General features: G+C 38.9%; 1 protein-coding gene across 7 annotated transcripts; it reads right to left on the bottom strand.

Annotated features, from left to right (window-relative positions):
• Positions 1 to 710: 710 nt before the first annotated feature.
• On the bottom strand, positions 711 to 14,795 carry LOC133219287 (arylsulfatase D-like). 7 transcript variants are annotated; one of them, XM_061366518.1, is made up of 11 exons: positions 14,601 to 14,795; positions 12,026 to 12,075; positions 11,341 to 11,490; positions 10,232 to 10,353; positions 8,699 to 8,821; positions 5,173 to 5,596; positions 4,072 to 4,208; positions 3,014 to 3,148; positions 2,221 to 2,383; positions 1,814 to 1,935; positions 711 to 1,092 (listed from the first exon to the last, which is right to left on the bottom strand). In XM_061366518.1, the coding sequence occupies exons 2-11, from the start codon at positions 12,049 to 12,051 to the stop codon at positions 722 to 724; spliced, it is 1,773 nt and encodes a 590-aa protein (XP_061222502.1). In that variant the 5' UTR covers positions 12,052 to 12,075; positions 14,601 to 14,795; the 3' UTR covers positions 711 to 721. The 7 variants fall into 7 exon arrangements, with proteins under 7 accessions (XP_061222502.1, XP_061222499.1, XP_061222501.1 ...); XM_061366515.1 differs by having other exon boundaries at positions 12,026 to 12,129; positions 14,601 to 14,793; XM_061366517.1 differs by lacking the exon at positions 14,601 to 14,795 and adding an exon at positions 14,123 to 14,406.
• Between the last annotated feature and the right edge of the window lie 301 nt (positions 14,796 to 15,096).

Raw genomic sequence — 15,096 nt, 5'->3', positions numbered from 1 at the left:
AGGGAGCTGGGTGCAATGGGACCTTTGGAAAGGGGAAATCCTTTCCCTTTTGTGTTGTCCATCGAAAGAGGCTGACTCCAATCAGAGGAGTCCCACCCAGCCAGCTTGTCATGTCTCCAGGCTTTATGCCTCACCCAGATAATTTCTTCTGATTCAGAAGCCTCACACTAAGTAGCTGCCATCATCACTGCTGCTGGAGGGACTAGATACAAGGAAAGAAGAAAGCTACTTTTGAAGCAGATTCTGTGAGGAACTGTGGGCAAAATTATACTTTAATTATTTTGGAAGCACTAGTCTGCAAATATTTATTATAAGGGCATCTTGTGCATGGCAGTAAGAAAATTAAGGGAGACCTTAGTCCAGGAATTACTTAGAAACTCAGAACAATAAAACAAAGCAAAGCTTCTAAGTATATATTCATGAATACTAAAACCAAAGCTATATCATTACTTGTACAGCTCTAATCTTAGTCTGCTTCAGTGCATTTGAACTATTCAGTTAGTTGTCAGCAGACGCAGTTTAAAACATCTCTTCAGATAATTCTTTATCCCGCCCTGCGAGCGTTCAGCCTAAAACCACCTTTGACAAATACTTTGCCATTCGATGGAACAATTCTCATATAAAGACTTTGTTAAAACAAACAACTAACCCACCAATCAACATCCATGAAGAAAACACTCTGGATCTAAAAACACTTTTGAGGAAGTAACTGTTCTTTCTCTTATAGGTTGGCGGGTTTATTGTCACCTTCCTTATCACACCAGCAGAATGGGAATGTCCCACAGCATGGCTGCAGCCATGGCTTCCACACGACATTGTACATGGAGAGCTGCTCTGGGACAGGAGTCAGTGTCCTGCGATGCTCTTCTATGGCTCTTCCAATCTTCCTTATTACAGTGTCAAAGAGGGGCTCAGTGTCAGCTGACAGAGGTTTGGCTTCAGAAGGGTCTTGTGCGAGATCAAACAGCAACGGAGGGTCATGATGGATCACACCTTCCCCAAAACACGGACAAAATCCCCTATCATAACAAGCCCCAGCCCCAAGAGGACGAAAGATGGGAGTCACATAGTGAGCCTTCCAGATGGCTCCACCTGGCAAGAAAAAAAGAAGACTTGCAATGATACTGGTGGTTATCACAAGGTATTAGAAGGGTGAGTGTTTTTCTAGAGCTCATTTCTGGTTGTACTTCAGCTCTATACTTATTAATTGATACAATATTGAAACAGAGCTCATTTCTGGTTGCACTTTAGCTCTATACTTACAAATTGATATTACAATAATGCTAATTTCTGGTTGCAGTTTGGCTCTATACTTATTAGTTGATATAATATTGCAATTTCATTTACAGTTAATTGAAGCAGAAATAAACCAATGACGTAAAATGATTTTTGACATTTTGAAATTTCTCCAAAATTTTGAGCAAGTATCAGTTAAAAAACTTTGTTTTTTATGAAGACATGTAAAAAAGGTTTGGAGTTTTCACGACTTGCTTCCTTGTTAAGTGAGCAGAAGGACAAAGGGCTGAGGCAAGGACTTCTCTATGAGACAAAAAGGGCATGGGCTCCCCAGGCCTTGCATTCATATGGGGAGGTGGGTGAGACCCACCTGAGCTCCAATAGCCTGCTTGGCATGTCCTGTGCCTTGAAGCCATGATCAAACTCTTTGTGCCATACACTGCAGGCAATGAGTAAGTTCTTTACAACTTTACACCTGGAACTACTCAGAAAGCTGTGATCCCAGAAAAAACGTGTTAGACAAATGTGCCCTCCCATAAACAGAACCTAATTCTTGGGAAAGAAGTTCTGTACTTACTGTCCTTCTGATGCCACCTTGCAGCATGTAAGTGAATGCCACAGTAATGAAACAGGAACTCATGCTCTGAGTGCTCAACCATTCCTCGCAGTAAAGGCATCAGATCCCTGCCGTCAATTACCCTAACAGAAAAAATGGAGACCATCAGACTGATGTAAACTGTACAAGACTGCGTTCTTTCAGCATATCTCTTGCTGGAACTGGGAACTCTGAATGAGGAAGATGCTTGTAGAAGATTGCGGGTAGATGGTGAATCTCAAATGTAGAGAAGAGGTGACTGGGTTGTGGTGACATTTATGAGTCTAGAAAAGGAGCGGCAGTGGTAAACAAAAATGTCAGACTCTTAGAATGTCACTTGGTTTTCCGTTGTTATTGAGTGAAGGAAGAATAAATCCATGAGTTTATACCTGTCTTGTGGTAGTACCCCTCCAGCCAGATGAACTACTGTAGGATAAATATCCATAAGGCTTGTAGGTTCATCAATAACTTTGCCTGCAGGTAAAACTCCTGGCCATCTAAATATCCCTGGGACACGGATTCCTCCTTCCCAGCCTCCCATAGCTTTTCCACCTTTCATTTAAAAAAAAAAAAAAAAAGTTAAACCCATTTATTTTAAAATAAGAAGAAATTGCAGACGAATGTTACTGTGTTATCATAAGTTAATGTTACCTTTATGAGCTTTCCTTTTGTTCTTACCACTAACTCCTCTTCAGCATCAGTGGAAGTGTGTTCACTATATGAGACCCCTTCAGTGACCTTACACGCTTATTTCTTTCTATTGTTTTACATAGTGCCCCTTCAGAACTCATTGTGAACAAAATTTTCAGGCAGAAAGTCATTTCCAAGCCTAGTTCTCCTCTTTCTTTTACAATACTATAACACATCTATTGTAGCTAAAGCAAAGGTTCAGATGTAAGATACAGCTAATACTTAGTGAGAAGTTACACAACCTTTGTAAAAATTACCTTGTGATCAGTCGCCTCAGGAGGAAATGACGGTTTGAGAATCATGCTTATAAAGAACACCTGCACAGGCTAGAATTGCCTACATTATTAAATGCCTAATTAGAATGAGACAGATTTGCTTCTCAATGATAAAATACTATTACTCCTTGAGCATACAGTCTTACCTAAGCTTTAGGGGTGTCCTGAGTACTTTACTAGTTGTTGCCGGGTTGTCACCAAACCTGACAGCTCTTACCTCTGTATATTCCATTCCAGCCACCCAGTTGTCTTTGGCCTTCTTGTCTTTCCAGCCACCCACCATGATCAGAGGCAAAGTAAACTAGTGTAGTATTTTTCAAGCCTTCCTTGTCAATAACATCTAGAACCTGGCCTGTAAACACAGGAATATGTAAGTATTAAAACCCCAAAATGTCACTTACACTGAATAAATTTTAGCCTCTGAATTGTAAACATTCATCAATGTAATTTTTTATCTATGTAGGGATGGTCACTGTTTAAAAGAAGAGCAATGAGAAAGGAAATATGTCACGTACATTATGATGTCTAGGCCACAGCCAGTATTTATACAAAATTACTGGATGGATGTAATCCAGTTCTGTCCATATGTGTACTTGATTCTTATACCTTTTGCAAATGTGGCTACTTTTCCTCTGCCATGACTGGGTGATAAATAGTTCTCCTTCCCCTCCATAAACCAGGCTGAAAAATAACATAAATCTAATTTCTGGGGACATACCAATTAACATTTGGGAACATTTCTGGATTTATGAATGGGGTTAAAAAATATTCATTGTGCTGCTGAATGCAGCAGTCACAGAGAAATAGCCTGGTGGCTTGCACACAGATTTAATTCACTTGTCGTTTCATCATCTTCTGATGTGTCCTACTTAGAAACAGGTAAGACATAAGAGGCTGAAATTCCCTGATCTTTAATAATCACAGAAAAGTAAATAATTCTTATTTATCTAGTAAGAAAAGCAAGAATGTTGTTTGACAGGAGTCAAGGGCAAATGGTTGTAAATATGGGGATATGGTTAAAACTGGTAAACACTAGACTGAAAAAACTGAGTGAAGAGAAAGACTCATTTGGTCCAAAACTGGAGAAAATAAAAAGCCAACTCTGTAAGCCAACAGCGCTCATACAAGATTGACAGATGTTCATGAAAACTTTAGGACTTTTTTCCTACTTGTTTTTAATCTCTTCCTCATTCTTTTAATAACAACATTTTTATTATATATTCAGACCAAGGTATTAGGTAGTTGAAGACATCATTATTTGGTATGGTGACTTACCCACCATCCAGTCCATTTCCTCTACATTGTCTCCATATAAACCATGGCTGCTCCTACCAAGAAACTTCTCTGTGGTGATGAGCGGGGTGTGGGAATGTAAAAAGGAAAGAAAAAGGAGGAATGGCTTGTGCTTATTTCTAAAAAACAGAAATCAATTCAATCAACACTTTGTTATTTGTGCAATCAAGTAACTGGCAGCTCAGCAGTGGGTTTGCCAGGCAAACCACCACTTCCAGAACATGAGCTAAGGAGATCAGGATTTCTAATGAAACTGTGCATATGTACATAACTTTGCTGATAGTAATATCTCCATATACTGGGTGAGAAAAAAAGATTTTGTTTCATAAATAATTTTCACATTTACTTGTATTTAATCAAATTTTTAAAAGTTAAAGCCCTTTGTTATTAGGGAGGAAGGTTCTCAATACATACAGAGGTTAGTCGTAATGGAAAATGGTATGATTTGCCTATATACACATTTCAAAAATCAGAAACATCTTATTTTGTAAGAAATTAAACCACAATGATTAGGATCTGGCTGTTAAAATAATGTTTGGCTGATATAAAATGATTGTCTTTTTTCCCTGAATCATAGCTAAAAAGTTCCAGACTGAAGCTCCACTTTCTGCCATTGCAAACCTCAACTGCGCTACTGAAACAAAGGCAGTAAGTTCATCTCCTGCCAGCTGGTCCCCACAGCGCAGTCCATATGATAAGGCTACATCACAGCTCTAATTCTCCTTCCCCAGCCTACACATGTATTTCTGCCATCAGCTCTTATCACTTCAAGCTGCAATGTTGGTCTCATCGACAGAAATATATATTTACTCAATATAGCCTTCAATCCAACCCCTGGAAATTTGGAAATGTTATCAGCTTTAGTGAAGCTGTGAATAACGAACATCCTTAAAGCATAGCTATTTTTCTTTTGTTTAATAGCATTTAATAGCATTTTGTTTAATAGCATCATTATTAACATTACTAATAGTTAAAAGGCACAATAGTACTTATAATACTATATAATATTACAAAATTATAAAAGACTTTACATGGGAAAGTGCCTTTTAAAAGCTGACATGTAAAGAACCAGACATTCTTTACCTTTCAATGAATGAAATGGACTCTTTCAAGATACGGGATGTTGTCCTGTCTGTCACCATTGGTTGCTCAGTAACTTCATGGTTTCTCATCATAATGCAGTTCCAGTATCGTACAAATCCGTAACTGGAGAACCAGCATATGAAGAACAGGAGACTAAACCCAGCAAGGCAGGTCAGCGTTTTCCAGCTGACTGAAATCAAGCCAGTCAATCTTCCCAGAGCAGTGGTGAGTATAGCTAGGCCAATCATCTGAGTGGAAAACCAGAGCTTCCTTCTAAAGGCTCTGTCCATCTCTGGTGTTTCTGTTGGTTGGCAGTCACTTATGAGTGTAAAAGGCATCCCATAAAAGTAGTCAAACCCGTGTTTTAAAGGGTGATGACAATGATCATTGCGGGATTCACAGTTAACGCCTTGATGCCACTTCCCTGAAAATATAGGTTATTGAAATGTAAAGAGATAACATTAAAAAATGTGCTTTCCCTCATACAATACATTTCTGAAAAAAAAAAAATTCCCTACCTGTGATAACTTCTTCATCCTATACATATATTCTGTGTAGTAATATAATGGGACACATGTTATGACTGATGAAAGTGAACTACAAATTGTAAATTGGTGCTCTATACACATATTCATGCCCTCTAGCTAGCATAAAAACCTGGGCTATAAAGGGAACCATAAACTGGGGAAAATTCAGATATTCAGAAAAGAGCAAAAATGTACGTCCTTCCTGGAGATTTTTCAGGTATGAAATAGGAGGAAGTCCTTTGGTAAGCACAGGGCAAAAAAACATTGCTCTGTTATTAATGTGCTATGCAGACTTGTTTCTGGAAAGTTTTGAATAGCTTAATGTCAGGACTATGGCAACAACCAGCAATATGTTGGTGGCAGACTAGTAAGGGAAGCTAGGGATAGTATATTCAAGCAACTGGAAGGTCAGCAGTGCGATTGCCAGGCAAATCACCAGTTTCAGAAGACCATGAGCTCAGGAGATAAGAATTTCTTATGAAACTGTACATATGTACATAAACTTTGCTTATAATAGGATCTCCATATATTAGGTAAGAATAAAAGATTTTGTTTTGTGAATATTTTTGCCATTTACTTGTATTTCTTCACTTTTTTAAAAGTTAAAGCCACCTTCTTTAAATCCCGAAGTCTTCATATATCAAAAGGAGCACCTCCTGACCTCTTGAGATACAGTTTGTTCTTTATTACGAACATATGTCTGCTATTATGATGAATGGCATATAAAAACCATGCTTTTACTTCCCCTCCTGTCTGTTCTAATAGACTGGTTAAGCACTTTTATGGAGACATAACAAATTGGCTTATCTGACTTAAACACTGAGGCTTGTAAATATCTGAATCAGGTGACCAAATCTACTTCTTATCAGAGAGATAAGTTTAATTGCATTTTATGATCCCTGATATAAAGTAGGCCTTGAATACCAGATCTATAGACAAAAATGTACATTTGGAATTTTACTTGAAAACTGATTTGCAACTAATTAATATTGTGGACTAAGGAACCTTGCACTTACAGAAGGATATTAACCTAAACAAACCATTCATGGTGTTACCAGTACATATACTAGCAGCCAACCCTGAGTAGGTTTTAATAGAATCTTCATGCATTACAGTAGGAGCAGAAAAAGCTGCTTCAGAGGGAAAAAAAATCTGCTTTTTGGGTATAAATAAAAAGGAAGTGTGAAAATTCCATTCTAGGTAAATGAATTGCTTTCAGCTAAAATTTCTGCTCAGATTCCTCTTCAAACATTTAAAGCTGACTTTAGAATGAAACAGGTTTATAATCAATACACAGATGCATTGGTCATAAATACAGGTGCAGCTAAAGTGTCGTTGGACTTCAGATGTACTCCAACACCTAAATCGCTAACTGAGGTCGATAAAGGCTTCTGACATGCTATGAAAGTTGAACTCTCCAGAAGATGAACTAAATGTATATTTAAGATAAATTAATCTCTGAAAGCATATGCTACACAACATTGGCTTTCTGACTACAAAGACTGCAAAGAGTTTCCCTAAAAAAAATTCATCTTATTATCACATCAAGCTGCAGGTTATTAATAGGGTTTAACTTTTAAACTGTTTGTGTTCAGAGCAAAAGAATCACAAACCTTTCAGGTGAGACTATTTAGTACTCATTCAACTGTGGTGACGTAGGTAGATGTTGCATAAGATTTCTTGCTTCATGAATTGAATGTAAAGTTCTTATGCTTGGGTTTGTTGGTTTTTTTTGCCACTTATCACTAGTGCTTTCCATCATCCCTTAGAGTGCAATGAAACAGAATCTGTCAATTGGGTTAAACTAAGAGATGCTTATATTACATTAGTGGTGCCTATAGCATGGTTTTAGCTGAGATGCCTACATGGAAAATGTCAGCCCATTTTGCTAGCTAGGTTCTAGGAAGCATGCAGCACAACCTCCCTGCAGTGTAATTCCTTTGACAAAGTGGAGACAAATCTGATTGTTTTGCTAGTGTTAACATCTGAAACCAAGCTGAAGCACGTGGCTAATAGACATGGTCTTTTTCTAGGAGCTGATTAAAGCAATTAAAATTGTATTGGAACAAAACTAACATGGGAAGATTCAGTAATATAGAACCAAAAATTGTGGAGGTCTTCATTTAGTGTTGTCCTTATGGTTTTGATTTATTCTGCTGAATGAATATAAATCCATTTCTGCAGACACTTTTATTAGCAAATTCAGTTTATTTGTGTAGCCAGTATTTTTATGTGTCAGACATAGATTTTGGATATTGATATTTAGATGCTCAGAGAGGTAGGGCAAATAGCTGAAAATTCATCTCAGGAATGTTTGTGTTTTATCAGTTTGTGGTACTATGTGACATGAGTAAGATGAACAATTGTTTAAAATTGGAACATGACCAAAAGTTACAACTGTATAAGAAAAAAAGAAGTCCTATAAAATATAAAGTAAAATGGCTTTTGTATTAATGCTGAAGGAGGCAGCGTTTTATGGGCTGTGCTGAAATCTTGGTGAACTATAGTGGCATGCTGTAAGTAAAAAAAAGATATTGTTTCTGTGTTTGAAAAGACAAATGCTGTGACATTATGAACTGGCTCTATTGGTTTAAGTAGCAGTTGTTCTGTTTTGTTGTGAATCTGCTCTGAGCAGTGTAAAGCATCACCATGCATATCTAAATGGCACTAATGGTTTTGTTTTCTATCACATTGTATTGGAATAGTTACCATATTCCTGATAGAAAAATACTGAAGAAATATTAGCATATTTTCCATTATATATGTTAACAACCACAGCTGTGCCTAAAGGCGGGTCAGCAGTAAAGCAGTAAAGCTCTTTATCAGATGCTTGTTTTTTCAAGAGAAATTGTTTTTGTTCAGGGTTTCTTCTTACAGGATATTTTTAAATCAGGAAATAATAATATTACAACTGAGGTATGAGCAGTTGCTTACTATAGCAAATAGTTTGTGTGAGATGTGCAGGACATTCTTGGCTGTCTTCAGGAGTGTTCCCATACCTATCAGTCCTGTGCTGTAGCCTTGCTGCTGCAGTATTCTGGCAAAAGTGGTTTCGTTTGGAGGAAGCCCTCCTGAGCCGCCATTCCAAAAGATAACACGATAATTGTTTACAGCATCCATCCCTAAAAATATAGTAATAAAAATCTTAGTAAGAGTAGCTGGTAGAGTATTTTTATGAAATACAATTTCTTGTTTCCTGGTTTTACTTATATTATAGTGTTACCTTAATGCTGTTTGTTTGGAGAAATGAATCTAGGACTCTGGTCAAGATTAAGGAGTTAAGACTCCCAGTTATGTAACACCTGTTCTTCTCTTCTCACTGAGACATTTTATTTCATTGTATTTAGAATGGCCCAGTGGCATCCAGGCTGTGTGAACTGCGCTTACTTACCATGACTGTGAGCGCAGGGAGGAGGGTAGGGAGACTTCAGCCATCCATCAGCCACAAACTCCAGCTTGCAGAAGGCTGCATGGGAATTCAAGTTTTCCCTGTGCAGTGGCATAGCTGGTAAGTGACTTCTGAAACCCACAGAGTAGCTAGCTAGCACTGCAATCTTCTCCTCACTTGCAGGTTTACACCCTGCCATTGAGCATTATACAGTGGCATGACCTCCATCATATAAGATTATGTGAAGTACAATCTGTCATGGAAGTGTTGAATCTCTCTGGCCTCATTGTTATAGTGGGAGGGAGTCTGTACAAGCTCATGTTCATTTTCAAGCTATCTATCTCAGTGGGAGCTGTCATGACAAAAGCAGGATGACATGTCAGCTTTAAAATGCCTTGTGAATGAATGAATTGAAGATCATTTGCAACAAAACAAATGTTAGAGAGTCGCTGTTAGAAACATGCAGAGCTTTTTATTTTTCATACCTCTTCATCTCAGGGATGTGGTTTGACAAGATAGTATTTTTTCCTCAGAAACAGAACTGGGAAAAATAATATAGCTGTCAAACTGTTATTTCATAGGACAGATGAATTCTGACACATAGGTAACAAAGCTTTCTTGTAAATTACTTATTCTGCACCTTGACTGGAGGGAATGGACACACACCTACATACATCTAAGCTGCTCCCTGCAGGGCCAAGCCATTTCTGATATATGATGAGAAGTCATCCATGTCAAATTAATGTAACTAGTGCTTTAGAAATGTATTATTATTGTTCGTGTTCTGTGCCATGACTGTTTTTGGATGTAACAATTTGTGTTCACTTCATTCTGCTTGCAATCTGTGCAATAGAGCACCAAGAGGCAACTGAAGTTGTGAGCTGAGGGGACCAAGCTACTCTGCAGGGCTGGTTATTCTGGGCTCTGCTTCCCCCAGGTCAATTCACTGTAACCCATAAATATAGATGTCACCTCAAAGGTACTAATCCTAGCTGGCATGTTTTTGTGTGCCTCAGGGAGGGATGACATGTCTGTGGCACCCCTTCTACTTGCATACCCTCATTTCTTTTGTTCCCAATGTATGACACTGTTTCTTTCAGCAATAAAGCAATGTTTAAAGGCTGCTTGGTTTTGCAAGGCAAACCTGATCGGAGAGGATATCTGCCGGTGAGGAAAGCTGCTCTGCTGGGGGTGCAAAGTGGAGCTGCAGCGATGTGTTGTGTCAGTTTCACTCCTTCCTTTGCCAGGCGATCAATGTTTGGGGTCCTAAAAATGAAACCAACAATGTCAGAGAGTCCTTGAGGGAATAGGGATGAGGAATAATATACTTATCTTCATTTTGGGAAGCTTATTCTGTTTCTAGATGGCCAGGAGATATTTTTCTTATTTTAAATTCTTCAGGTGATGGAAAATATTTTTTTCCTTTCTTCATTAACAATTTCTACCTGGGTACATTTCAAGCCAATCATTCCTTCATGTTTCCTGAGCCCTGTGAAGGGCCTTGCAGAAATATACCTCACTGCTCTTGAAAAGAAAACTCCTGCTTTGAGCTTGTTGCTGTGCTGAAGTGGAGGCCCGGCCATGCATAGCCCCATCAGCTACCTGTGATTATCATCTATCTGACAGAAATTTTCCAGGTGGTACCAGGGTGGTACCAGCTGGAGGTGAGATTCTGAGTACTTTGATGGCTGAGGGTAGTGAGTGTACCAAAGAAGAGACAAGCTGGTAGGAAGCCAGGAGTCAATACCACGGCATGATTTTCAAAACCAAGGCAAAATCTATGTCCTTGGGTCTGAAAAGAGAAATATTTGCTAGTAACATAGCTTGTTGAAGTGGTTTATACTGTATTTTAATTGGAGACTGGGAAATAATGGCAAAATAAAGTTAAATGATGTACTGAGGCCTGATATGTTGAAGGAGGGATAATATTTCTATCTTTGGGCACGTGCAAGAGCATAGCTATTTCTCAGTGTCAGGCAATTCAAAAATACACAAGAACAGTTGATATACACCCACAGTAAAGCAGCTCTGGAGAGAAAAGCTGGCCCTGGGAATGCTCTCTAGGCTGTGAGATAATCCTGGTAGTGCTTTAAATTTACCATTAATAACACCCATGGGAAATTCTCTGATTTCTCCAGGAAATGAACTTGAAGACAGCTTGAATAGCTGATGATGTCAACCAGAGGAAGAGAATTGCAGCCCTATGTTAAATAACACACCATCTCTGTTCCCTGTTATGCTTAGTTTCCTTACCTGATGGTATCATTCCCATAGCAACCTACATCCCCTATGCCAAGATCATCAGCCATGAGTAGGATGATATTTGGCTGTGTGATGATGGAAAGCTGTGCAACTGGAGTCTGCAGAAGTAGACCGAATATCAGGGATCTGATCAGGGATGTCCTGAAACACAGGAGAAGGAAACAAGCCGATGACCTGTCCATTCCCCAGTACCATTGAATGTGGCTGAACACCTTCCTGCATGAGCTTGGCTGCAGACCAGATCATTCTCTGTCCAGGTGCAGATGAAGTGTTTTAACCATTGACCCAAACAGATTTCATGAAAAGGAAAATGTCAGGGCTGTAACTTTAAAAATCTGCTTTTCTGATTCTTGCACTCTGTCTTGGAAATTTACATGTGACACAAGATGTATAAATGTTGTTGCTTTAGTGGCTTGGGGTGTTTTTTAAGAGTTGGTCTGAGAAGCTGAGAATGGAATAAACTTCCTCTGACATTCTTCTTGCCCAGACTAGAACCTTTGTGATATGAAAAAGTTGTGAATAAGAAAATAACCCAACCAACCAAACAAAAAGAACATTGTGAGTATACTTTACACATAACACTACTTTTTTATAATACAGTATTATGTCATTATTAAACTTTGCTCACTTTAGATCTATGTACAACATAGTGATAAATTATGAACTTTTTTCTTACCAGCAAGATGTTAATTGACAAATCATTTCTGCATTTGGAGTGTTCAGGTCCTGCAAAGCCAAAAGAGAGAGCACCTTATCATGTTTGTATCTGCCTAGTAGTCGCTGCAATAAAAAATGGATAAAAAACTTAATCAAAGCCTATCAACATTCTCTGTTTTATTTATTTCAGTGCATCGTAGATCATACCCTAAAAGAAGAAGGGTAAAGGCAGTAGAGAAGTTTATCTTAAAATAGTAAAATTATTCTCTTTTCTTACACGACTCAGCCGTATGAAAAACACTTACTGTTCAGAAAGGGAGAGAAGAGCTTTATAAATCCAGTCCTCAATATAATTTATTTTTCTGTAATCACAGAGAGAGTAGCAGACTGCTGCTTATTCATGTGCCAAGTTTTCTTTCAGGCTTTTAAGAGTTATCTTTAGTTGCAGGAATTCCAGTCATCCTCTTCCAACAATGACATTTTCTTAGAACACACTGAATTTGTGACCTCTTGTTGTTTGAGCTGAGCCTTTTCCTTCTTCGTGTGTGTCAGATTTCGGAGTGTGATTCTCCTTTCCCCCTCTCTGCACAGCTTTCTGCAAGGGTTCCTCTGGGGATTCTCTCTTACTGGCAGGGTGAGACAACTGTTTAAAGGCTCTCAAGAGTGGGCCAAATGCCCTTAGTTCAAAGCCTTTAAAATTGACTGCTTTCAAATTTATCCCTTATCTGGTTAAACTGCCCCAAGAGTCCCAATTTCATAAATTATGTTGGGTTTAATTTTTTTTTTCCAGAAATGATGGCATTTAGCAGCTTAGTTAATATCCATAGTTAGCACATTTTGTTCATCAATACTGCAAGCCTCAATGGGAAAATTTAAATTTCTATGCTTAGAAAATTGGCATCCAAACAGCTCTAAACACTTATTTACCAACACCAATGCTGATGCAGCATTGCCATTTCCAGAGACACTCAGTTTCCTGCATTTAGATTTGTGCCTTTGCTGCATCCTAAGTAGGTATAGGAAAGATACTGGAGGACACCTCAGATGTTGTTTACATCCTATATGCCTCCAAAACAGCTGAAATAAATGGGAGTTGGAAATATTAAAATTCAATTCCATAGCTGGTTGTCACTGACTGTACTTCACAGTATCGATACACTGATGCAAAGCACAGCCTGGAGATCAAGGCTGAGCTTCCTCAGAAGCTGCCTGTAGTATAGAAAACACAACTGACTGATACTACCACTGTCAAGCCATTTCCTTAGTGAAAGGTAATGGGAATCCAGTCAGAGACACCTTAGCAGAGAAACCCTGGTGGGAGCAAGAGGGGCAGTGAAAGCAGCTTGCTCTGTTCCCTTGCTGAGAAGCTGGGGGGATCCCAGCTTCCCACACAGCCATAAAGCTCCTTGCTTGGGCCCTGCCAGCTGGGCAGCAGAAAGCATCTGCCTGATTCACTCACAAGCAGTTTAGAGGATGCCTCTTTCGGACCATTTTTGCCAAAGTGGCACTTAAGCCATGCTGCAAGCAGAGTCCCCTTTCTTATCTGAATTGAATCCAGCTTCAGTTTAAAGCAAAACTCTTTTCTCCCTCTCCCATTATTTAATTCTTCCATAGCAATTTAGATTTTATCCCTTTCTTCATCCATTTTAATGATTCAGGGAGGTATAGCTTGCATATCTTTCATATTTTGCTGTTTTCCTTTACTGACTGGAATGTTTTAGTTTGTCTTTACTTTTCTGTCAAATACTTAAAAGATACTGAAACCCCCGTTCAAGCCAGTTTGCATTAGATAAAATATTCATCATTTTAGATGCACTCAGATACACTTTTCACAAGAATAGTACTGACTGTTCAGTCTGTGAAAATGTCTAAAAAAAAAAAGTTATTTTGTAGACTTGATATAGATAAAATAAAAGCCACACTCATGATAACAAATTGCTGCACTTTATACATAGGCTTGTATGAAAGTAATGTTATTGTAACGGAAAATACCTTTTAAAAAGTTTCTCAAGATATTTTTATCCACAGAGCCAAAAAAGAAAACAAAAAGCATTTTCCAAATGCCCACTACAATTTTCCTGTGCATTCCCAACAGAGTAAGGGAGGGATACTGTACCTGATCAAGTTATGCTCAAAGCAGGCAGCTGGTAATCTGGAGGGTGAATTTGTTTTCAGTTGACTTAAAACTATTCCAAATATTCCAGCACAGCAACTGCTGCTACAGCACAGAGTCTAACATCTGTTGTTGAAGGCATTCCTTAAATCTGCCCTAGCTGTTCATGCGCAGTCTGCACAGGAAAGCCATGTTACACCAGAGCTTGCAAGCAGCTGGGTGTTCTGATGTATCCTGGAGTTCCTAAAGCTGCGCGTCCCACTGACGTTTGCACAATGCGACATTCATATGCCCAGTGAGGGCCAGGCTGGGGAGCACCACAGATGCAACTAAAACACTTTCTGTGCAACCACTGGTTTCTCAAGGGGAGGGAAGGACCTCCTTCAAGTCTGAGACACTCCCATGAAAGGCACTATAAATGACAGCTCCCTTTAAAGCTCCCCAGTTTTCCAACACAGAAACAGAAAATCACTGTACTTACAAAGCAGCAATTCTTTCCCTGTAGAAAGCAAAATTGAGCAAATATCTTCACTTTATGGCAGCCCTGAGTGCCTGCAGTGGTGGCGAGGTTATCTCTGCACACACAGTGAGAAACTGTTTTAGGATGTGGGGAGGAAATGCCAGCAAGAGACCTGAATTTGTTGTTCCCGAAAATGAGTCATTTGGCTTCACTTCTGAGTGCTGCTTTTCTTCTATTCATCACTCAAATGGACAAATTAAGGCTACATGCTGGCTAATACTTGCTTTCTTGATTTTTTCTTTGAGTCCTGTTGTATCGAGTGTTTTGGGACGGCATGCAATACTGTCAAACAGAAATCTTGTTTTACTGACAGGGAATTTCCTGTTTTTATCTCTTAAAAGAGAAGGAAGATGATGTGAGTTGGTGGTTCATCACGAATTGCAGTGCTCAGGTTGGTTTGCTAGTGGAGGTAAATTAGAGCACCACAGGTGATCCCTCCTCTACTGTCTCCCACCCC

The sequence above is a fragment of the Neopsephotus bourkii genome, unplaced genomic scaffold, assembly GCF_033783945.1.
Source record: "Neopsephotus bourkii isolate Nb327-2 ecotype Australia unplaced genomic scaffold, CSIRO-AGI_Nbou_v1 NB_1346, whole genome shotgun sequence".
NCBI classification, from domain to species: domain Eukaryota; kingdom Metazoa; phylum Chordata; class Aves; order Psittaciformes; family Psittacidae; genus Neopsephotus; species Neopsephotus bourkii.
This window is presented reverse-complemented; position numbering and strand designations above follow the sequence as displayed.

Coding starts and splice junctions, on each gene's coding strand:
- LOC133219287 (XM_061366518.1), bottom strand. CDS start 12,051: ATGATTTGTCAATTAACATCTTGCTG. Junction 10,354..11,340: donor TATGGGAATGATACCATCAG/GTAAGGAAACTA, acceptor TTTCATTTTTAG/GACCCCAAACATTGATCGCC. Junction 4,209..5,172: donor TCCATTTCATTCATTGAAAG/GTAAAGAATGTC, acceptor TCTGTTTTTTAG/AAATAAGCACAAGCCATTCC.